This window comes from Seriola aureovittata, chromosome 19 (genome assembly GCF_021018895.1).
Source record: "Seriola aureovittata isolate HTS-2021-v1 ecotype China chromosome 19, ASM2101889v1, whole genome shotgun sequence".
NCBI classification, from domain to species: Eukaryota; Metazoa; Chordata; class Actinopteri; order Carangiformes; family Carangidae; genus Seriola; species Seriola aureovittata.
The window spans coordinates 15,334,118-15,357,795 of record NC_079382.1 but is presented as its reverse complement, the minus strand read 5'-3'; the positions used below and the strand labels follow the sequence as shown (position 1 = coordinate 15,357,795).

The following is a 23,678-nucleotide window of genomic DNA, read 5'->3' as shown; positions in this document are numbered from 1 at the left end:
GGTGCCATTAAAAAACTACTGTTAAACTGATATAATAAGTAACTGTCAGATTTGTAGCTAATGCTAGTGATAACTAGAAGCTTTATTTTCTATGGCTTTTGTACAGTAATCCATATTTAATTAATGACCATACTAACCACCTTTTGTCTCCTAGACATACATAGTAGCGCCATGATTTATCACTCACACTCACTATTGCACTTATGGTACAGATTCTGGACGGTCCTACTGAATAGCAAACTGCCACCTGAAACTGTTGGGACACGATCAGGGTCTCTCTCCAAGAAGCCTCCTCCCCTCCTTTAAAGAGGCCTATATTTAGGTCCGGGGACTAAACAGTGACTGTGTGAGCGCTGGTGTGAGAGGCTGTTGGTTGGGGACAGTCCATAAAGCAGTGACGATATTTTAAAAGGAACTAAAAGTGATCACCACAGTCAGGGAGGACACAGGAAGTTTCTTTGGGCTGTTTTGCAAGTTCACCCTCTGTTTCTGCAAAAAAGGAAGGACTCCACCTTATAAGCTGCCAGCTGAAACAGGAATGTCAAAGGCTACGGTTGACACTGATAAGATGGGGGACAATAAAGGGAAAGTGCCCGTTGTGGAGGAGATAAAGGTGGCAGTGCTTTGTGAAACTGAAGCATCACTTGGGCCTGATGACAAAGCTGATTACGCTCCTGCTGGGACAAACTCAATCTACTCTGCTATTCTGAGCAGAAATGAGGCTGTCAAAGATGCCAAGCGTCTTAAGACTTTTTTGGAGCTACGAGACAAATACGTAAAGAAGAATATTTTGTTTGAGGACCCTCTGTTTCCGGCAGATGACTCCTCACTCTTCTACAGCCACAGACCTTCAATGAAGTTTGAGTGGAAACGTCCCTCTGTGAGTGCCCGTCTTTTGTCATATCCTCTATGCCCAAGTTGCACTTAATGCGAAAGTGGTTCTGAGAAGCTCTTCTGCAAAATCTCTGTGTATCTCATCACTTCCTCCGCAGCACATGTGTGGGGTGTCGGGTTGATATGGCTGAATTGCATAGCTCTGGGTTATCACCTTCTACAGTCACAGACAGCTGACTCTCACTCAGGAGGACGCTCTCTGCCACTGCTGGGAAGCAAAGTGGCAACTCAGTGTTGGCTTCAGGGTTTCGTGTTTTTTTTATGACGTGCAGCAGAGTTTGGTTGTCTGCCAACGCTCCACCCTTGACAGCAAATGGTTCTGATAGCAGGACATTTGGCAACAAACAACACATTCGTTTGTCATAAAGAGTCGTAAGCCCCTGTCTTACCTGCCAACACACTTATATAAATGCACACACTAATAGACAGAAATGCAAACACACATATGTAGTAATGCCACAAAGTAAAAATACTCTTTTACAGTTAAAACCTCTGCATTCATAATCTCAACAGTGAATGCATTTAAAGTATCAAAAGTAATAGTAATCATAATGCATAATAACCCCTTTCACAATGTCATATATTATGCTATATTATGTGTATGTTTGGATTAATATTATTGATGCATTACTGTTTTCACTAATGTTTTAGTTAAGGAAGAGCTATTTAATTACTTTATATACTAGTTGGTGGTTTAAGTTGTAATAAATCATCATATTTTCAAAAATATTTTGCACATATTTTAGTAAAATTTGAATCTGCAATGTAACAAGTATGCAGATGTCAGTTAACTGTAGTGGAGGATAGCATAGTAAACGCTTTCTTTCTGAGAGTTTGATGAAAGGACTGTCACATCTGTCTTATAAATATAAACTCATGCTAGCAAATGGTTAGCATGAGGAAACAGCTCACCTACAGATTAAACAAACAATTTAACCTGTTAATTAGTTCGCTGTTAGGACAGAGCTAGGCTAGCTCATTCCCCCTGTTTCCAGTCTTTATGCTAAGCTAAGCTAACTGTCTCCTGGCTGTAGCTTGACATTTCATGTAACAAACATGAGAATTGCATCAATCTTCACATTTGATTCTCAGCAAGAAGGCGAATAAGCGTATTTCCCAAAATGTCAAAGTGCCATTAGATGGAAATACTCAAGTAAAGTAAGAGCGCCTGAAAATTGTACTTATAGGTGCAGTATCTGAGTGAATGTACCTTCACACACCGCCTTTACTGACATGAAGAGCATAAGTATAACAATTAATCACCCTCAGTTTAATTTGATTATTGTAGAGTATATTCATTTTCATATAAGTAATAGTTCTTTATTATAAAATGACTATTAATTCCCACAACATTAATTGATACATTTCCTACACTTACATTCACATAAATTAGGTCCAAATTATTCATTAAATTTTTTTTGTTATAAATGAATTTGATTGCATACTATTAAACACAAATGGCAAAGAAATTATTTTAAGTTTGGTTTTCTGTTGCAAAACTGAGGCGTGATTTCTACACAATGTCAGATGATAAGTGCAGCTTTAGACACTCAGCAGAGATTAGTGATACATGAATCCCATCGAGGTGTCAGCAGTGGTGCCCGCTCTAAATTTGGAACATGAGGCTGCAGTTTTACAGCTTATGGTTAGTCGTATGATGACAGGATTTGTGTCACTGCTGTGAATCCCCTAAATAAACTGAGACCTGGTTTCTGATATCATTATTCTATCCTGTTTTCTAACCCCTGAAAACTGTAGATTTGGATTATTAAGGATTTTCTTGCAACATTTCAGGAGTTAGAAAATGTTGTTTTGATTTTCCCTTGATATATGTTTGTCAAAATGGGATTCAAGAGATTTTAAAAAACATTTGACTTTTGGCCTGAGTGTTTTCTTCTTCTCTGATTGTGTTTTGAAGGATTTTTAAAGGCTTTAAGTATCCAATATTTTACAACAAAAAAAAAAGCCAAGTTGGGAACCACTGCTACAGGAGTCCATGTAATCCTTCAGCATGAAATCCTTTTCATGACAACAAGCAATATGTGCTCCAAAACAATGTTCCACCACATGAGCATAAACTTATCCACGATGACAGACCGCTGGATAATACGTCGGTAAGTTCCAGGTTCCTTTAGGATCACAGAAGCTGTCGGTCATGTTGCCATGACAGAGATACGTAGTTATGAGGTGAGGGCTTCTCCTCGTTCAGCACAGCATTATCACCTGTCCAGAGGACTAAAGGGTCGTGACCAGCCGGCCTCTAACAGCTGCCTCCTCTTAAATATGCAGCGAATGCAGAGGGGTTGCAGGTTCATCCCCGGCCTGGGAAAATTCTCCAACTTGCTTTCAGTTTCAAGGTTAAGTCCTCATATTGTCAATCATGTCAAGTGTATATTTGTGTACACAGATTTTAAAGTTCGAACACTACTGTTTGTGATGCCTTATGTTTTCAAATGTTATCTAAACACAAACAGATCTACAAGAACTTTGCCTAAATAAAACTAAAATGTAAGAATCCACCTAATGAGGTTTGATACCCAGTCCTAGTGAATTCATTATTAATCAGTCTAATAGTAATTATTATTATTATAATCCACTGAATGGAGAAGGGCAATTAATTAAACAGTGTTTCATACAGATGTTGTCAAGCATGAACCTGATCAGCCTTTTGACCCATTAGTAGTGCACTAAAGAACAGTACATGCCGTCTCGCAGGACATCCTCACGGGGTCTAAACATATTGTTAAAGCAGGGTATTTTTTTCTTGTTATAGACACTGGATCAAAAATGTTTAAAATCAAAACTTAGCTAATACAGTTATCATTTCATCTTGCATAGTTTTCCATGATGAGAAAAAAGATTTGAACTCTGGCACATATAGTATATTTTGCAACATGCTCAAAAATACCTACTAACATGCTTTTTTTTTTATAACAGGAAATTTGTGAAAACCCAGAGTTCATCATAGACGGAGCCAACAGGACAGACATCTGTCAAGGAGAATTGGGTAATATTTAAACCGTTTCTACTAATAAGGGGTTTAAAAGCATTCAAACACACCATGCAGCCAGGGAATATGAAACAGACTAAAAGTGGCTAAGAAGATGTGATATTTTGGGTTTGATATGCAGAATAACTTTCTTTCCCACTCTACAGTCCCAGAATTTCCCGTATTGTGTGAATATACAGTAGTATTACCTTGTTTTTGTTACCTAAGTCTGCATGTTCAGAATACTAGAGGAGAAAATAAGTAGATCATAATAGAATAAAAAGGAGGGTTCTCGGAGGAAACAGCAAATTGAAGGGCTCCTGAAGTCTTATTGATGTTATAATAAAAAGTTGTCCAGATAAAGTTCTCAGTTGTGGAATGAAATCTGATGTGCTTCCACCAAAGATTATTTTTTACAAGTAGAAACAGCCTTGATGAGGAGAAATGTAAAAGAAGAAAACATAAACCAGAACACAGGCTGAAAGAAAGGCATGGTGTCAACTCCAGAATACACTTAACAGCTGGAATGACCACAAGCATGAGCCTCTGGTCACCTTACTGACACCTGCAGTAATGTGGCTTTAATGTGCGACAACTGTGTTACTTCATGAAGCGGTATATACTTGGATCAAGTGCTTTCATAGCTCATGAATCTGCTCCTGACAGGTGACTGCTGGCTGCTGGCTGCCATCGCCTGTCTGACGCTGAATGAGAAGTTGCTTTACAGAGTGATTCCCCAGGATCAGAGCTTCACTGAGAACTACGCCGGCATCTTCCATTTCCAGGTTTTTGAAATTAACTGCTGACGTATTGTGCAATAAGCAACTGAACTGTCACGCACGTCAGAATCATATTGCTCTTTTGATGAAGTGACTCTTGAATACCCAACACATTTGATTTCAGAATACAAAAAGTGAAATTTCCCATATGCCTATATGTTAATGTATCACAGGTGAAATTTGTTTCACATGTGACATTGTTTTCACTTGTGATGTCTTACCAAATGTGAAATGTCTAAAAATCACATGATTAACACATGTAATTGGTATATTGGTGTTATGCTATGTTGGCTATGTTAAGTAAGACAATATTACAGTACAGAAGAAAAAAAAATGTAATGTAGTTTAAGAACAGTGTCTCCATTACACCGAGATCACTTATGTTACTTATCTTACTTATTTTTCAGCTGTAAATGTCATGTTTCCTACATATAATCTTTATTGTTTAATATCAGAGTTTAAGAGATCCTTTCCAGAAATATTTATTTAAGTGTATATACAGTGGGATTTCTATCCATATATTGTTGATCAAAATCAAAGATCAAAATCAATGGAAATGGCCTCAAAACATGTCTCATTACTGATTCTCCATGTTCTTTTTTCCTATGTTCAGTTCTGGCGTTATGGCGAATGGGTCGATGTGGTTGTGGACGACCGCATCCCCACCTGCAAAAACCAGCTGGTGTTCACCAAATCTTTCAGACAGAACGAGTTCTGGAGCGCTCTTCTGGAAAAAGCGTATGCAAAGTAAGCAGAGCCTATTATTGTCCGCTGTTTAGTGGAGGCGTGGCAGCTCGCCACTATCCTCGCCTCCCGTGTGATGCTGCTAATTCATTGCGTCTGGTTCAGATTTGTCCCCATCCAATGCAAAAAAGTTTGCGCGCGAGCCTGGGCCTGAGCCGTCAGCTCATGCTTTTGTGCTAAAAAAAACAAACAAACAAAAAGTTAAAGTCTGGGAACATGAACAAATGTTTTTTTTTATTCTTTATCAGTGACAGTATTGAAAAATGGGGCATATTACTCACTCTTCATGCCTATTGATTTAAAATAACGTCAAACAAAGATGATTCACACGTGAGACCACCGACCTCTCACCTCCCTGGCATTTCATTTCTAGAACTTAAACAAGTTTTAAGACCTAATACGGAACCGCAGTTTATACGATCACTAATAAGTACACATTTCCACCATCCTCCCATAGGCTGCACGGGTCTTACGAGGCACTGAAAGGGGGGAACACATTGGAAGCCATGGAGGATTTCACAGGCGGAGTTACGGAGTTCTTCGAGTTGTCCGAGGCGCCAAAAGAGCTCTACAAGATCATGAGGAAGGCGCTGGAGAGAGGCTCGCTGATGGGCTGCTCCATAGATGTGAGTGCTGGAGAAAATGGTCAAATAAAATAAAAAATAAAAAACTGTATGCAGTACAAATGAACACATCCCAGTCACTTACTGCGCATGTACCTGCACAAAAAAATTGTTTTATTGTATGAGATCAATTTCCACTTCTGCTCTGAGGAAGAGGTGGACGTCAGGGACAATAAGTTTAAATTAAAAATAAGGGAATCCATGAATAAAAGCTGGACAATTTTTTTTCTTTTTAACTTGATTTTAAGAAAACATGGTTTTAGCCCACAAATCCAGAATAGATTACTGCATTCAAATGATGTTTTGGCGAGATGTATTCCCTCGAATAATCCAGTCTGTGTTTCGCTCTGACATATGTTGTATCTTTCAGGTTGTTTCAGCCAGTGAAATGGAGACCCGGACTGATCAGGGGCTGGTCAAAGGTCATGCTTACTCCATCACAGGCCTGGATGAGGTACAGATTAATATCCACTTTGTGTAAATGCAGATTTTTAGTTTTAGATTTTTTTTTTTTTTTTTTTTTTTTTTTGAAAGAGAAGGTGTTTAACAATAATGCAAATGATATGTTGTCTCCAGGTTGATGAGGTTGCAAAGGACACCAGAATTCGTCTGATTCGTTTGCGCAATCCCTGGGGTTTGGTGCTGTGGAAGGGACCGTGGTGTGCAAAGTAAGATTCGACCTGGAACAGACCAAGTATTATAATATTTGCATATAATTCTGATATAGTCAAACAAAAATGAGAATATTTGCAAACACTTCCCTGAATCACCAAGGTCTGGCTAAAAACACCTTATATACTGCTAGGCCAGATCAAATGCTGCACAACTTAATGAGTTCTTCATGCAGTGGTGAACATACAGAATATTAATACGGTTTTAATAAATTGGTTTTATCTTTCCACAGATCTAAGGAATGGTCGACTATTTCCAAAGGAGACAAGGAGAACCTGATGAAACAGACCGTGGAGGCGAGCGAGTTCTGGTGAGTGAAACCTCTGCAACATTTAGTGTATTTCATCACACAGTTTTTGTCTTCGGTCCAATACTGAACCATGAAATTCATTTAACCATCAACAACAAGTTTCCAGTTTTTCAACATAATTAATTGGGATTAACCTAAAACCAAAATCCTCAGGAAGAACAGAATTTCACACAAGTTCTCAAGCTTCCCCTTTCATATCCCCCTCCAGGATGTGTTTTGATGAATTCAAGAGGAACTACACTAAGCTGGAGATGTGTAATCTGACCCCTGACACACTCCAGGGTGATGAAAGACAAAGCTGGACGGTGTCGGTTAATCAGGGTCGCTGGGTGAGAGGCAGCTCTGCTGGCGGCTGCAGGAACTTCCCAGGTAGGCCTATCTTTTTGTATTGGCTTTTGTTTGTGCTTTTATGCCTTTTAAAAGCCAGTATCAAACCCTTTTTTACTAAGTCTCATATGGCTCATGTTTCTTTATTTAGGCTACTATCATATGACGCCAATATGCAGATTTACTTTTCTGTGTTTTACAGACACATTTTGGACGAACCCTCAGTATCGAATGCAGCTGTATGAGGAGGATGATGACCCAGAGGACGAACAGGTGGCCTGCACCGTTGTCGTGGCTCTGATGCAGAAAGGTCGAAGGATGCAACGCTATCAAGGGGCCAGGTTCCTCACCATCGGGTTTTCCATCTACGAGGTAGTGATCACACGACCCTAAAGCCCTGAGCTCTCCTCTGCTACGAATAAGCTGATGTGCGTTCACTGGAGCTGAACTTCTTCTGTGTCTCTCTAGGTTCCAAAGGAGGTATGCCCGTCTTGGAGAAGGACGTTATTTTGATGAAGTCAGCGCTTTGCCTGTATTGACCTGTATCTCCACAGAGTTGTGTGTGTTGACTTTAGCAGGTCATGTAGTAATATAGTTGTTCAAGCTTTTGTGAAACCTCTATTAATTTAGTCTACAAACTTTCAGAAAATAGGCTGATCAGTGCTGATCACTACTTCCAAGACCACAATAGGACGTCTTTGAATTTGAAAAAAAAAAAACCCTACTAAGTTTGGACTGTTTACATAAATACTTCAGCTGTGTTAAAGTAAATATGACCAGATAACCAGCATCCCTGTATCATCCATGACACCCATTACTTCTGCTTCACCTACATTTTCAAAATTGTCCTTGATTTTTGGTCTATCAGCTAATTGCTCGTTTAGCTCTAATAGAGACCTGATGAACGTTTGGGAAAATACAGTATCAGTAACATGTTTAACTCCAATAAATTTCCCCTTCCCATCTCACCATCCTTATCTCACTATTTCCACACTTTTATTGTTTATTTATTTTTCCACCCGTAGATGCGTGGACAGAATCAGCACCTGCAGAAGGACTTCTTCCTGTACACGGCCTCCAAAGCTAAATGCAAGACCTACATTAATCTGCGAGAGGTAACGGCGCGTTTCCGTCTGCCCCCGGGAGAGTACGTCATCATCCCCACGACCTTCCAACCCCATCAAGATGGAGAGTTTATCCTCAGGGTCTTCTCTGAGAAGCAGAGCACGTCTGAGTAAGGATCACCGAGGGTGGGGCCATATTTGGTGGCGCCGCTGATGTTATTTTTGGGCATTGTTGACAGCAAAATTGCTAAGATATAGCAAAGCCTTTAAATGAAGGCCATTATCAGTGCATAGCAGGAATCCCAATGTGTTTTTCCTCACAGGGAAGCGGAGGGAAGCGGGAACAACATCGGCTCTGGCCAAATGCAGGTTTGCAGCATGAATGACGAAGTCTTGGGATCAAAATATACTTTAATAATTGTGACCAGTGGTTAAATGACTCAAAACAGACGAGTAAGCTCACTTCTCGTGTCTACAAAATTCTGTTTAGCATGTGAAAAAAAAACAAATGATTAAGCGTGTCTTGGTGCTCCTGATGGACGAGTAGGCAATCTGCATGTGTCCACAAAAAAGAAGAATTAATTCCCATATAAAGTCATAGCACACTGCTTTGTGAAGGTACACAAGTTAAAAGGCTACATAACAAAAACTAAACCGACGTACAGTATATGAACTCACTGGTCTTCCTCAGGATCAAACAGACTTCATACGTACTGCACATATTCCATCAACTTTGTTCTTGCACTCTCTCTGTATTGTCCTGATGCAGACTGTATGTTCACTCATTCTTTCCCACACAAGAGTTACTAACAGACTTGAATATCCACGTCTTTTCCTATGTTAAATCTCATTTCATCCTTCTGTCCTTCCTTGTCTTATTGGCCCTTTATCAGCAAGACAAGATAAAGAAAGGAAAGGTAATGCATGCATCTGGCAGTAGCATCAGTAGATTTGCTTTTAAACTCTTGCTTTCCCTCCCGGCTTCTCTCCATTATATGTCAGCTTTTAGCAATATTGGCAGTTCAAGCTTGAGCCATCATTGAATATACAGATTATAAGCAGTGGAATAACTATAAATTAACTCTCTCTTTTTTGTTCTGTTTGTCTTTTATAACCCCCCCTCTCCTCTTACCAACCACTGCCATTACCCACATGCCAGCCTATTGTATTTGTGTCAGACAGAGCGCGTGCCAACAAGGAAATCGAGCATGACGGCATTCTGGGGGAAAAGAAGAAGAAACCCAAGGTAATCTCCTGCTGGATCAGACTGCGTACAGATGGATTGTAACTTTTGAGCCAAAACATCAACACTGCAGCCACGCAACCAATTGCTCAACGTGACCTTTGCCCCGTCGTAATTTCTGGTGACTGACGGCTCTGTAATGTAATCTTGACCAGGTCAAATAACATCACTGGGAATGAAATGATTGAGTTTGAGCCAAAAATGATCTCAAGTGGCTCAGCTGCACCTGTTTTCCTGTAAGGCCTCACAGGCTTATTTGATCATATGGTCTGCTTCTCGTGTGCTGCTCTCCTTTGGTTCTGTGAGGAAATGCGTCCTCTGGTAATAACACAACAAACTAAACTAAATGAGACAATGAAATAACCCAGCTAACATTTTAAATGAAATTGTCTTGAGATCACGTCTCTTACCAAATGAAGAATTGTTGAAATAAATGACAGCGCTGAGATTCAATGTATAACAATTAAAAAATATATATATATATAATTTGGGCAATATTATTTTATTAACAGTTAAACTGTTAAAATAATCACTCTACTCTTTTGCTTTCAAAATCAGAAAAAAGTCAAATTTGCTGCATCTGCATACAAATTACTGGCTTTTTGACATCTGTTTCTCTATTAAAAAAATATATTTTGACAACAAAACAACAATAAACCAGCAACACTTGAAATTTGGAGAACTATGAAACAGGGTTAAAAACTAAACTGCAGTTAAGGCTAGAGCTGGAGTCGGTCACAGCTAGTCTTAGCTGAAGCTAATTGACCAGCTTTTTAAAAGCTGTTTCATGTAATTAAAAAATGTGTTTTGATGCCCAAACATCTTCATAGTTTGTTTAGTTTCATCACAGAAATATGGCATTGGCTAAATGTAATGATAATGGAGAAAATAAGAAGCACCAGATGAACTAGTCCTGCTAATCCTGCTAAACTAATGATGCTGTTATGATGCTGTACAGTTTAAAAATGTATGCAGCTGTGACGCACTTTAGCCAAGAAGGCCTCAGACTTCAAACTTCTTTATATTTTAAAAATACTAACTAATTTCACAAACTCTTCAAAATAATTTTATAATCTTTTTTTGTCTGTCCTTCAGCAAAAACCGCTCCAACCTGAAGAAGAGACTGAGGAGGAAAAACAGTTCAGGGCCATTTATGAACAGATCGCTGGTGAGGTGAGTACCAGCGACATCGAGGACAACACAGGGTGAGCATGGTGTGTTTTTTTATTTTAAGCTGATATGAAACATGTTCCTTGTTCTTCCTGTCTCCAGGATATGCAGATCTGTGCCAACGAACTCAAGACGGTCATGAAGAACGTGCTCGCCAAACGTGAGTGCGCTGAAAAGGCCGGGATCATCACTGCAGTCATGTGTCATGTGGTGATCACTCACACCGACTTCTCCTTTTCCACAGATAGTGAAATAAAGACCACAGAAGGGTTCAGCCTTGAGACGTGTCGGAGTATGATCGCCTTGATGGATGTATCCTATCAGTTGGTTTAAACTAGAGAAGTGTATGTATATGGGGAACAACAGGGAAGCTTCATATTGCATCAGGAGGGTGCTGGTTTGAATCCCTCTAGTGCTCTCCAGTTGCTCAGTGGAGCTCCCCAGTGGTGGAACAGGCAAACTATTCTTCCTCAATGATAAATGCAATTAGTTTGAATCAATAAGTCCAATTTTATGGAAGCCAAATTGTCGTTCTTAACTCCACTAGCACTGGATAGCAACAAAATATGAAAAACACATAGTGGCTATAAAACAACAACAACAACAACAACAAAACAATGATCTAGAGCTGAACCTGCTCTGGGCAGCTTCCGTCTCGGATCTATTTCTTCCTTGTTTAGCGAAGCCTCATTTTTATCAGATGGTAGAAAAAACCTCAGAGGTTAGATCACCAATTTTCCTTTAAGAGAAAAAGTATTGGGGGGAAAAAATCCAATCCAAAATGGCTTAACACGCAGTGCTGTATGTTGGCCTTTCTATAACTGAACTTTTCTCAGACTGATGGGACAGGAAAGCTGAACCTGCAGGAGTTCAAGCACCTGTGGAAAAAGATCAAGGAGTGGCAGGTTGTGCGGTTTTAGCCACCTTCTGCTCACATTTAATTTTTACAAAACCAAAGTTTTCATCTGATCTGATTGTGTTTGTGTTTGCAGCTGATCTTCAAGCGTTATGATAAAGACAAATCCTCCTCCATCAGTAGTTTTGAGATGAGGAACGCTGTTAATGATGCAGGTGAGCTGCTGCATGACAGAAATAAGTAAGATTTAACCTCTCAGAGGATGTTTCTCTGTGCACAACTGTATATTTACATCTTAGATTCCATGCTAAAAAAAACATCAATTAAACATTTGTATCATTTGTATTAAACAGATGACACTGGTAATACTTAGTCAGGTGCAGTATCATTCAGTGATTAGCAGATATATTATACTTCACATCCCTTACTACCCAGCTTCTTGTAACTATGAAATAATGTGTAACGCCATGAATCATGACTTTCTATTTCATTCTTTCCACACGAAGGGTTTCACCTCAGAAAACAGCTATATGACATCTTAGCGATGCGCTACGCCGACGAACACCTCAACATCGACTTTGACAGTTACATCTGCTGTTTTGTGCGGCTAGAGGGCATGTTCAGTAAGTACCATGAGCTTTTGCATTTTGAATTTTGATATTCTGCTATTGTATGTCACCAGGAAGCTTTGTCGACCAAAAAAACATCTGACACAGCTCGGCCCAATCACACGAGTTCAAGGTTTACATAAAGAGTCTGTTGTGTGTCTCGCAGGAGCTTTCAATGCCTTTGACAAAGACGGAGATGGGATCATCAAACTGAACGTGCTGGAGGTAAGTCAGCCATCTTGATATGTTGCTTTGTTTTAGTCCACGTTCATACTTCAGTGCATGTGGCATTACTTAAATTTGCTGTGTGGTTAATGAAAGCTTTTAAACAGGTCTTATATAGACCTGTTGTTGATTATGGCCTGAGGGAGCAGAAAAATAGAAACATCCGTCGCCCTGTAATAAAACTAATTTACTTCCAATGTTCAGTTTTTTTTTGAGAGTTACATTTTGACTTCAGTCAAAAACTTATAACTTATAATCAATTAGTTGATCAACAGAAAATGAATCGTCAACAATTTAGATACAAATAATTGTTTAAGTCATTTATTAAGGCAAATGAAGGATTTGCTGCTCTTCTCTTTCTATTTATCACTGTATATGAAATATTTTTGGACAGTTGGTCAGGTGACACAAGAAATTTGACAATATAATCTTGAGCTCCCAAATCTACCGTCTCAAAAAACTGAATGCAACTCTGATGCAAACAATCACGTTTTACGAAAGGCAGAATTAATGCTGTTGTCTTGGGCAGCATTGCAACCTTCAGAGTATAACGTATTATTAGTCAATGTTCAAAAAGAAACCTTTTATTCTCGTCTTCATTTTTCTTCTCTTCTCATTACAGTGGCTTCAGCTGACCATGTACTCTTAGGTCGCCTTCGTGACCCCTGATGTTGCTGCAGACAGTCGCTGCTCAAGTTCATGACACCAACCTTAACTCTCCTGGACAGTTACTTAATTTTCTTAAGCATTGCTGAACAAAATGTATTTTTGCACAGGTTGTGATTACAACAAAGTCTTTGACGTCAACATCATTCAATCCAATGATGTGAACATGTACTCTTCCAAGTGTAGAGTTTGCCTTTGTTGCCAGAGTTAGTTATTATGTTGTAAACAATATGCGGTTGGCATTGCAAAGCTACAACTATCAGCACTAAAACAAAGACATGTCTGAATGTGAGCACTCAGTGAATGAGCATTTTGTTTGACACGTCTTTACAGAAATACTTAATATATATTGTTTTTTAAATATGTTGGAGGTGAACACTGAAAATGACGTTTGTCTTTTTATTGCTGTACACATACAGTAGATTAATTACAAATGAAATACTTACTGTACAGTATAACATACAAAAAGAAAAAGATAACTTTAATACAGCATCATACAAGTTCATCTCTGGACAATTTGGTCTGACCAGTTTCACTGCTTTTTTTCCATTATCCAGAGAGTTTTCAAAAACGTGTTGTCCGAAGTGACGTCTGGGAATTATGACATTTCCTACAATTAATCTCTCGGAAATGTGAAAATGTAAATGTTATGAAATAATAATAATAATAATGATAACTTATATATTTCGTTATGCAAAGTGTTTTAATAAACAAACATTAGTCTTGATGAATCAATTTCAAAGGTCAAGTGATAATAATCCGGAATAACAGAGTCATCCAAAAAAAAGACCTTTACAATGACTCAAGTGTGCAGATGCATGGTATCGCACACTCTAAGGTCGCTCGAGAAAGACGCGGCATTCCTTCTTTTGCTTTTACCTAAAAAAGACTCGGACGAGACTACAACCTGCAACCTCTAATTTAGAGCCACTCATCAATACACAGCTAAAGAGCAAGATGGATATGAAAGGCAATTTACAGCATCAGCTGCTTCACAGAAACTACTCTCAGGTGTTTCTATGAGTGCTGCATAGTTGTAGAAATGCTCTGAATGATTAGCTTTACGTATGACATTGCCAGGTCGTGTGTTCACAGTGACAACAAAAAAAAAAACATGTCGATCAAATGTTGCCAAAGAAGCAGAAGTAGTAGTAATGAATTATTTTAGCCATCAAGTAAAGCCTAATTACTTTGAACTGAAAGCAAACAGATGGCTGTAAATAATGAAACTGATCCTCTAAACAGGACAAGATCGTGTATGTTCATTAGAGACTGAATGAGGCACAGAATGGTGTCGAGCAAAAGCACAAATGTGTCTTTTTTTTTTTGCGGTTTGACACAGAACGTTTCAGTCCCTTTAAAAAACACAAGCACGAAGTATAACCAGCAAAAAAAACAACAAAACAAAACAAACTGAGATGGCAACAACAGCTTCAGGGGATCGATAACAAGCGGCCTCTCTTGTCTCACTGTCACAGTTCAGAGAGCGCGGAGGTCATACAGTACGCACCAGACCAAAAGAGACGTCATCGGAGACTCAGACGCGCACAGGGAAAAATGAACAGAAACTGAGAGTCCGCAAAACAGACGACGCTGAAACAACTTGGAAATAAAAAAGTAAGCTTTTATGTTGTAATGGATGAAACTCCAGCCTGATCTGTTGTGTCACATTACCTCCATCCCAGTCACGGCTCAATCTTACTGTCATTCTCCACGTGGCTCTGCATGTGTTCAGGCAGCTTCTGCAGGAAGCAAAAAAAACACCAGCCTGAGGAACTGCTCTCACAGAAAGTGGCAGTTATCATTCAGTGTTCAAACCTGCTCAACAACTTGTCAACTGGTGTGAGAATCCTCATGTTTATAACAAAGCAATTAGTGAGATGATAAAATTAGTAATGAGAACATTTGAGTAAGCTAATGAATTAATAGAAATTATGACTTAAATATAGCACCAGTTCATTACCTGCCGAACTAAATGTTGCGTGGCAAAAAAAGCGTCGCAGCCTCTCCAGCGACATTTGACCGTCTGCAGATTCCGGTTGCTGTGATCTCCAACAAGGTGCTGCACAAGATGCTCCGCCATGCCGAATATTAGAGAGCAGTTCTGCCACTGGACGACAACAGACACAAGCCAATTAGAAAAAGTAACGAATATTATAACTTATTAAGTGGATTAGAGTGACTTCACTCTCTATGACGGAGCTGGGTTCTTACCCAGCAGCGGTGGTTCTTCATCAAGTTGAGCTTCACTGCTTGAACGCTGCCGTCGTAACAGCCTGTGTAGATCTGTGTGGGACAAAACAATGGCAAATGAAGCCACAGGGTTAAAATGAACATAACCATTCAGCGACAGCGTCTGTCATGCAGGTTTAGATTCAAACAAAGATGATGTTAAACCAATTTCAGTCTGCTCACCACACTCTTATGGACAGCCATGCACATCACCATATCGCTGTGACCCCCGTACACCTGCAGGCGGTCATGGGACTAGAAATAAAAATGATAAATACATTTTTTTTTTTTTTTTTAAAAAGAAGAATATCTAAACAAAATATTACAACATGTGCAGGTTTCAGAAAAGTGAAATTTTAGAGCAAGTGAATATACGAGAAGTGAAATACAGAATTCAAGAAACAAACCTGGAGCTCATAAACTCGGACCAGCTTATCCAGACAGGCTGTCACCATCACTTTCCCCAAGATGACGATTGAGGTGACGGCGTGACTGTGACCCTTGTAGATACGAACCAACTCACCCGTCTACAAGTAAAAAATATGGTGAAAGCACAAGCACGAAGAATACACAGCAAAAATAACATAGAGGAACTAGAATTACCGCCTCGCGGTTGTATGCCTCCGCCACTCAGACTAGTTTCAGGTTACATCCCTGTTTATCCAGCAGTGTCGTATAAAGAGTCAAATAAAATATTAACCATTTGTGTGAAATTTTCCATTTGCATTTTTGTTCATAATTGCTGTGTGAAGTCTTCAGTAATGGCTCAAAAGTGTTTAGTGAGGTCACCACGCTCGTGACCTTTGACCCACGAAATCTAATCAGTTCATCCTTGAGTCTGAGTGAATGTTTTTGCCAAATTTCCATTTCCAAGTTCCATCGCGGCGTTTCTGAGACATCGTGAGAATATCGAGAATGGGACGAACGGACGTACGTACAGACAACCCGTAAGAAACATGCGTCCGGCTCTGCTCGGCACGGAGGCATAAAAATAAAATACACTTACATGGATGTTGTGGGCATGAACAGTTGTGTCACTAGAGCCGCTGAACACCAGGTCGTTCACAACCTAAATACAAAAAGGCAAGTATTATTATTATTGCTCCCATCTGATCACATGACCATCTACAAGAAACACAGTAACCAGACTTTTTAAAATATGAGTCAAAATGCAGCAGTTTACTCGAATCAGCTGCAAACACTGAAATCTGAATTTTGAGCCCTACGTGAAGACGAAAGTTTTATCATCAGAATCAGCATCAAATAATTTTCAATTCCGGTCCGAGTCACATGGGTACGTGGTACAAGATCCCATCGCTAGACATGTAACTGAACAAATATCATTTTAAGTTCAACAGTTTCAGTGTGAAGAATTGGTTTCATTCCCTCACCTTCATGCAGAGCACAGTTTTGGTGTGGCCCTGCAGTGAGCGCAGCAGCAGGCCGCTCTTGGCGTCTCGTACGCTGATGGTGCTGTCGTAGGAGCCGACCAGCAGCACCCGGCGGGCGCCCTCCTGCGCCGTGCTCAGACAGCTCACCCCTCGTGGGCCGTGGCACTCGAACACATCCAGCTGCTTCATAGTCTAATGAGAGAGAGACATATGAGGTGTAAAATTTAATTTGAAGAAAAAACTCTGGCAGAGCAAGTCGAGAAATCAGTGGCCACATTTACAGATCTGGAGACCTGTCACAGGTCTACACAGGAAAACACATAATCTGACCAAAATCAACACAGTTAAGGTGGTTGGCATGCGTGAGTACATTAAATGTCAGCCATTCATGGTATTGGATTTATGACCCATTGTCACTCACCTTTAAATCATAGCTAGCAACTGATCCATTGGCGAGCCCAGCGTACAAAATATTCCAGGCTATGTGCAAACACAACACTCTGTCTGGTAAAGAAATCCGCTCCAGACACTTCTTAGACTAGGAGGAGGGAGGAAGAGGAGGAGGAGGAGGAGATAAATCACAAAATAAAAATAAATTACAACATCAAACAAGTGCAACTCACAAAATAGGAGACAGCAAAACCCTTACAGACATGGTTTAAAGTACGATGGTTACATTAGTAATTCAGCAAGTCGATCTGATCAACGGTCAATGTGACAAATTCATAATAACAACAAAAGCGGAGTAAAGCAGTAATTATGAAAGTATGTATTAAGTAAAACTAGAATTACAGCCTTGAGGTTGTATGCCTCTGCCAACCAGTCCAGTTGCAGTTTACATGCATGTTTGTGGTTATGGCCAAAAAATGTGTTTTGTGCAGTCACAGTGACCTTTGACCTTTGACCACCATCATTTCATCTTTGAGTCCAAGTGAATAAACTTGAAGACATTCCCTCAAGGTGTTCTAGAGATATCACGTTCAAACGGTTTGTACCTTTATGCTGTAACAGCGGATGGTCTCGTCACTTGATCCGGTGTAGAGGCGTGCCTGCATGTTCGGGAGGGACGACACCAGCAGACAGTTGATTTTGTTTCTGTGACCATCAAACACGGCTTGGCACTCCCTGTTCTGGATATACAGAGACAAAATATATAGCTGGTTATTTTATTGTTCTCCATTTTTATTTTAAAACATAAAACCTAAGAAACCCAAACAAAGTCCAAACACTGGCAAGATTCATACGGATGCCTGATGAAGGTCTGAGGACCGAAACACCGTGTTAATAAAGTGAGTTTAAGTGATGGATGCTGTGCAGGATTCTTTGGTTTCCAATACTAGGCATATGTCACTCAAACTTCATGGTATGCAAGAGCTTTTTGGATTTTTTTTTTTTTTTTTTTTTAAACAAAAAAACGAAACTGCTGGACTAAACTGGATTGGGACTCAACTCAAAAAGCGGCTGTGAGAGTCTGACAGAAGTGTATGTCCTGGACCCTGAGCAACTTACCGTCAGACTGTAGGCTCTTGCTGTGTTGTCCCCTGAACAAGTGTACAACAGGCCCTCGTGGACTTGCAGGCCGTGGACGGGGCCGGCGTGATTCGAAAAGGCTCCTAAGGACGAATCTTCATCCTCAACAGACTCTGGAATAACAGTGATTGAGGTGATTTTGACATTTTTTCCAAAAACTATCTGCCTTTGTATCTCCACTTGCTACATCTGTTTCAAGGAGGAGGGAGGTGACTCACCTGCGGGAGCGTTGGCATTTTCGACTGGCAAAGGAGGCTGAACTTTTCTGAGGGGGTCAAGAGAAAAAGGTTGGTCACACGTCACATTTACTTATCTTAATCTGCAGATAAAGCATCCCCGTAATATTCAAGGGCTCCCTACCCTGACGGGATCCCAAGAGTGGATCTCACCTGTCAGTGTCGTTCTGCTGAGACGTCAGTTTGCTTGCAGAAGTCAACTCCATGCTGGCAGACTGCTGAGGAGGCTCGGGGTGAACTGGAGTATTGGAGACGATCTCAGGTGAGTCCTCATTGTCCGATTCGTCAATGTCAATAACAACTAGGTTAGAAGTCTCTATCATTTCAACGGAGTTATCGCTCTCGTTCCCGTTGTCGGCAGCTGATGCGGCAGCTGATGAATTTTGAACACGCTCCTCTGCTGCCGACTCTCTTCCTTGTTCCTTGCGAAGATTTCCTCCCGTCTCTTCCTCAGAGTCACTGTCAGCTGTCTGCGCTTCCTCCTCTGCTAACCTCACTGTCTTTACACAGTCCTTTAACCCTTCCTTTGTCTTTTGCTCCTGCCGCCTGGCAGATGATTCAGGAGAAAGAAGTGACTTGGAGGCGGCAGCAGCAGCAGCAGCAGCAGGTGTGGGAGCAGCTAAGTGTGGTGGTCTGACCAGCAGTGGGGAGAGCAGATCAGGTGGAAACAAGGGCACAGGTTGATTCAGGGCTGCGTGAGGTCCCACAGTGTTAGAGGAGACAAACTGACTGGCCTGTGCAGCTGTGGGCGGAAGACAGATTTTTACTGACGGAGGGAGGGGGGTCAGGTGAGGTTGGTTGACAGAAGACGCTGAGGTTGTGGCTGGTGTTTGCTGGCTGGAGGACGTTGTGAAGGCACAAGAAAAAGGAAGGGGAGGTTGTCCTGGTTGCACAGCTGTAATGACCCGTGCTGAAGAAGGGGTGGCTTTCTCTGCTACATTAGATGATCCCGAGTACCCCTCTGAAAAAGATTAAGAAACTACTGTTTATCACCTACTAAACCGTTCGGAGCACAAGGTTTCCATGCGAGTGTGATCTGTACCTTGCATCCCCTGCAGGATCTCAATGCGCCTGGCTCTCAGACTGTTGACCTCAGCAGTGAACTACAACAGCAGAAGAAGTATTTAATGTATAATTTAACTTTCCCTTCATTAGTAATATTTTCTTCATTAGTGGCAGTACCTGCTGTTTCAGTAGCAGGAGTCTTTGGACCTCTGTGTAGGCGGCTTGCAGGGCGTTGCGAGCCTGGACCAGAGATTTGTCCAAATCCTGTAGCGAATGGCTCAGCTCGTCCTCCCTCAGAGACACCGCCAACAGCTGGTCCATCTGATCCTGGTCTACAAGTGAACAATAGGCTGGGATTAATCGGACCACATCTGGAGACATTCACAAACACTACTGAAAAGTTGAGTTCTCTAAATGACAATACAGCTTTAACTGTCTTAAAATGTTGAAAAGAAAATGTCTGCCTGACACACTGTTAGTTAGCTAAGACATACATTTCAAAATGAAAAGAGTAATGGCTGCTTCCAACAGCCTTGAACAGGTCATGATTAAACATTATAGTGCACTTATTTCTATTTTGGCATTAGTAATAGTAATAGCAGTCTTATAAATGATACAGTACAGAAAATACCAGAATTACCCTTGTTTGACTTTGTTCTCTTCTTTTTTCCACTCGACTCCTTGTCAGAAATACCATCATCCTGTAAAAATACACGATAAATTAAGAGCTTAATGGGGAACTGGATGTTTCCAGCTTTGTGCTGAAATCAACAACACACCACTCACCGTGTTGTGTCTCCTTTTGTTGGCACTACTGTTGTCTCTCAAACCTCCATTCTCATCCTCTAGGTTTGGTTCCGTTTTCACATATTCTGCTGTTACTGGGTGATAGCTCCCACCCTGCTGTGGAGTAGCAGGCTCCTGCATCTGAGAACCTGACTGTATCTCCTTGTGGGAGTCAGCAGTATCTGTCATCTCCTGGGGAGGAGGGGGTAACGTCAAGTTTGGCACTGAAGGACAGCCTGGAATCGATTCCCAGTGGAAGCCCTCAGACAGAGGCAAGTCATTGTCCTGTGGTCGTGTTGAGCTTCCTTGGTCAGTCAGAGGGTTCGCCAACGCGATTCCAAACCTGGGCATGCCTTTGACCTTGTCCCGGTTCTTCCTCTGCATCTCATTGTACATCTCCCTCAAGCTCAGCTTTCTCTTGGCTCCTGATAAGGCGAGCAAATTGTTCAGGGTTGGTTTAAGTCCGGCCTCCTTCCCCCCCTGAGTTTTGCCTGATTCATGGGCGATACGAATCCTGTGGCCGAGGTTCAGGTTGGGCTCATTGGATGTTGTCTTGCCCGAGCGAGTTGACGCTGGGATGTCAAGGGCCTCCTGTGATTCTCTTTCTCTGCTGTTTGTCAGTCTATGCACAACACCTAACCTCTGATTCGTTTCTGGTGTCATTTTGATGGTTGTCTGTTTTGATTTAGCAGGAGTAATATTGGAAGGATAAACACCAGAATGGACTGCAGGCGCGGGGCTGCCGACCTGAGGAGATTGCACAGATGTAGCCGCAGCACCTGGCGGTTGCTGTTTCTCAGTCCCAGCCTGCTGTGTGGTGCTACGATCAGCCACCTGGGTGCCTGCGTCACTGCTCTGCTTCCTGGCTTCACGGTCCGCTCTACACGGCTCCCTCACACCCAGTGCTCTTCTGATTTGCCTCAGCATCGCACTGACGTGGCAGTCCCGTATAGGAGATGCACTGATGGATGCGTTTGCTGGAGCGGGATTAGCAGAACAATGTGAACCTTCTTGTCCTGGCTGAGAAGATCCGCTACTTTCATTCTGCTGATGATCAAAGATGATGGCTCCATTGTTAGAGATGTGATCACTGGTGAAGTCTATTGCACTATTGTACTGCCTTTGGTAATAGGTATACTGGTTGACGGCAGGCCACGTAATCTCCTGTGGCATGTCAGTGGTGGCACCTTCTCGGGTGTTGTGTGGTCCGGTAACCGGTCTCTCTGTGTGAGAGCGCTCCGCTTTAACACCGCTGCACTGATTGTTGACTGGAAAGTTGGCACCATACCTCATTTGTTGTTTTGATTGGGTGAACTGGTTTCGAACACAAGGCTGATGCAAAGTTCTACCGGGAGGCTCTCCCGTCACACCAGCCCCCCGAGCTGTTTCTCTTTCGTGAAGAGGCCTTTGCAGACTGGACATTTTGTTCTCCTTGTTCTGGACAACAGCATTGTTGCTTCCTGTCTGGTGGGTTACATGTTTCATCATCCTTGTGTTCACTTGTTTGGTTTTTTCCACCATCAATACTTTGGATGCCACTTTGTTTTGTCGGGTGCCTCCCTGGAGCATTTCTTCACGTTTCTGACCAGCTGTCTGCTTCGGTTTCTTTTTCTTCTTTCCCTTTAGTTTCCTCCTGTGATGGAAATGGACATAGTCATTGAAATGCAGTGTTTCAAATTCAACAACATATTACATTGTAGAAAATAAAATGCAAAATTCAATATTATCATTTCTAAATCAACAAATAAACTAGTGAAATTCTTACTCCTTCTTCATTAGTGTCTTGTTTCTCTCCTGAATTTGGTTGATGGTCTCTTTGCTCAGGGTTGTAAACAGGGAAAGCGGCTTTGAATGTTTAAATATCAAGCTCTTCAACTTGGCTTTGTGTTGAGCGGTGGAGATGTGCTGGGCGTACTCATGTAAACCCATGGAGAATACCTTACACGCCTGACATTCATGAAATGAATCCCTGTTCATTCAAAGGACACAAAAACAGAGGACATTTTTGTCAGATTTAAGTTTATATTCGAATCTCTGCTTGGAATTCAAGCAACTGATTTTAGATCAAAACAAAAAAAAATTGTTCCCATGACAGTTGTGAATTTTTTTTTTTTTGATGCAGTACAATATTTTAAAAAATAAACAATATTTTTTGGTTTCTTACTTTAGGAATATAAAAATGCTTTTCCACACACTCATTTTTGTTACTCCTCTCACATGTTATAACACAAGCAACTGTACAAGAACTTAATCCAAAACTGGCTAAAGAATCAGTAGTTGACAGTAGATTTCAGAACTTGAAAAACTAAAAGTCTTTAAAACTGTATTGAGATTTGAGATCCAGCCACAGGGAATACTACTGATGATTCAACTCTTGACATATGTTGTGCATGAAGTGTCGTCCTTCTTTTCTCAGCTCATACTATGTCTCAAGTGCATTATGTAGATTTTATAATACTTTTTTGGTATTCGACAAATATTACTCACTTGCCCAGCACTGTCTCCAGCTCTTGGTGATGCAGCATACTATGCATGTGCTCGTGTGCTTCCTGTAATTAAGAGACATATTGTCATGATTATAGATTATTTGTAAAGGCTGTAGTGCTGCTACTTGTGTAAACATATTGGTAAAACTACTTACATAGCGTAAATACCTCCGGCGACACAAAATACAGTAGACAGATTTTCTCCTCTTGCGGACTCGTGGTTTGCAGCCCTTGTTCTTCACAGGGGGTTTATCCACCATCTCCTGTGAGGTTTGAACCTTTGCCATTTCTTTGAAACAAGAACAAATATGTAAACAAAGCTGTGCACTAGCATTGAATGCAGAACAAACAAAGCTTTAGTCCAATGTCTCAACAGCATCATGTCGTCACAGAATAAAGACTGTAGCAAACAGAGTGTAGACTTTTGGTGACATGTGGTGAAGTTATAACCAATAAAACACTGCAAACATCAAGTCCAAACTTAAAACAGCAGCACAACGTGGTCAGACCTAGCCAGCGCTCACTGAGAGCTTGACCCAACAGCTGCAGATTAACGTTGCCCGCGTTAGTTACCACAAGCCGTTGGGCAAAGTTAACGGCATTTAGATAAATTCTTAACTGATTCTTTTGTGCACAATATTAGGTTTAAACTGTAAAGTGATCATAACTACCGGACGAATTTCACATGGCTACGGGACTCCACTGCTGTTAGACCGCCATGTTTGCCTACGTATATTGTGTCAAGTGTACGTCGCCCAATCGTTTCGACGGCGGCTGGTTTTCGTAGATCTACAAAAACATGGGAGCGGAGCGGACAGTGGCCTGGACTGCGACTTCCGGGA

General features: G+C 41.1%; 2 protein-coding genes across 3 annotated transcripts; one reads left to right on the top strand and one right to left on the bottom strand.

The window, feature by feature from the left end:
• The first annotated feature begins 336 nt into the window (after positions 1–336).
• Positions 337–13,901, top strand: capn3b (calpain 3b). 2 transcript variants are annotated; one of them, XM_056404628.1, is made up of 23 exons: positions 337–880; positions 3,832–3,901; positions 4,550–4,668; positions 5,276–5,409; positions 5,864–6,032; positions 6,400–6,483; positions 6,606–6,697; positions 6,934–7,011; positions 7,220–7,380; positions 7,541–7,710; positions 7,807–7,818; positions 8,364–8,572; positions 8,726–8,771; positions 9,296–9,319; positions 9,562–9,648; positions 10,741–10,818; positions 10,918–10,975; positions 11,060–11,127; positions 11,652–11,720; positions 11,808–11,886; positions 12,178–12,294; positions 12,446–12,504; positions 13,127–13,901. In XM_056404628.1, the coding sequence occupies exons 1-23, from the start codon at positions 539–541 to the stop codon at positions 13,151–13,153; spliced, it is 2,352 nt and encodes a 783-aa protein (XP_056260603.1). In that variant the 5' UTR covers positions 337–538; the 3' UTR covers positions 13,154–13,901. The 2 variants fall into 2 exon arrangements, with proteins under 2 accessions (XP_056260603.1, XP_056260604.1); XM_056404629.1 differs by lacking the exon at positions 9,296–9,319.
• Positions 13,556–23,581, bottom strand: znf106b (zinc finger protein 106b). The gene is made up of 20 exons (XM_056404622.1): positions 23,508–23,581; positions 22,992–23,125; positions 22,838–22,899; positions 22,116–22,319; positions 20,351–21,983; positions 20,205–20,265; positions 19,742–19,896; positions 19,602–19,662; positions 18,713–19,520; positions 18,542–18,588; positions 18,303–18,436; positions 17,789–17,923; positions 17,215–17,331; positions 16,794–16,985; positions 16,409–16,471; positions 15,810–15,929; positions 15,586–15,657; positions 15,385–15,456; positions 15,134–15,280; positions 13,556–14,912 (listed from the first exon to the last, which is right to left on the bottom strand). Exons 2-20 carry the CDS (start codon positions 23,121–23,123, stop codon positions 14,856–14,858), a joined length of 4,272 nt encoding a protein of 1,423 aa, XP_056260597.1. The 5' UTR covers positions 23,124–23,125; positions 23,508–23,581; the 3' UTR covers positions 13,556–14,855.
• Between the last annotated feature and the right edge of the window lie 97 nt (positions 23,582–23,678).

Bases quoted from the DNA above. Each gene is read 5' to 3' on its own strand.
- capn3b (XM_056404628.1), top strand. From the start codon at position 539: ATGTCAAAGGCTACGGTTGACACTGATAAGATGGGGGACAATAAAGGG. The intron at 881-3,831 runs GTGAGTGCCCGT...TTTTTATAACAG, and splicing joins TTGAGTGGAAACGTCCCTCT to GAAATTTGTGAAAACCCAGA. The intron at 10,976-11,059 runs GTGAGTGCGCTG...CCTTTTCCACAG, and splicing joins GAAGAACGTGCTCGCCAAAC to ATAGTGAAATAAAGACCACA.
- znf106b (XM_056404622.1), bottom strand. From the start codon at position 23,123: ATGGCAAAGGTTCAAACCTCACAGGAGATGGTGGATAAACCCCCTGTG. The intron at 19,663-19,741 runs GTACTGCCACTA...CTGCTGTTGTAG, and splicing joins TCCTGCTACTGAAACAGCAG to TTCACTGCTGAGGTCAACAG. The intron at 16,986-17,214 runs GTGAGTGACAAT...CTCTCTCATTAG, and splicing joins TTGCTAGCTATGATTTAAAG to ACTATGAAGCAGCTGGATGT.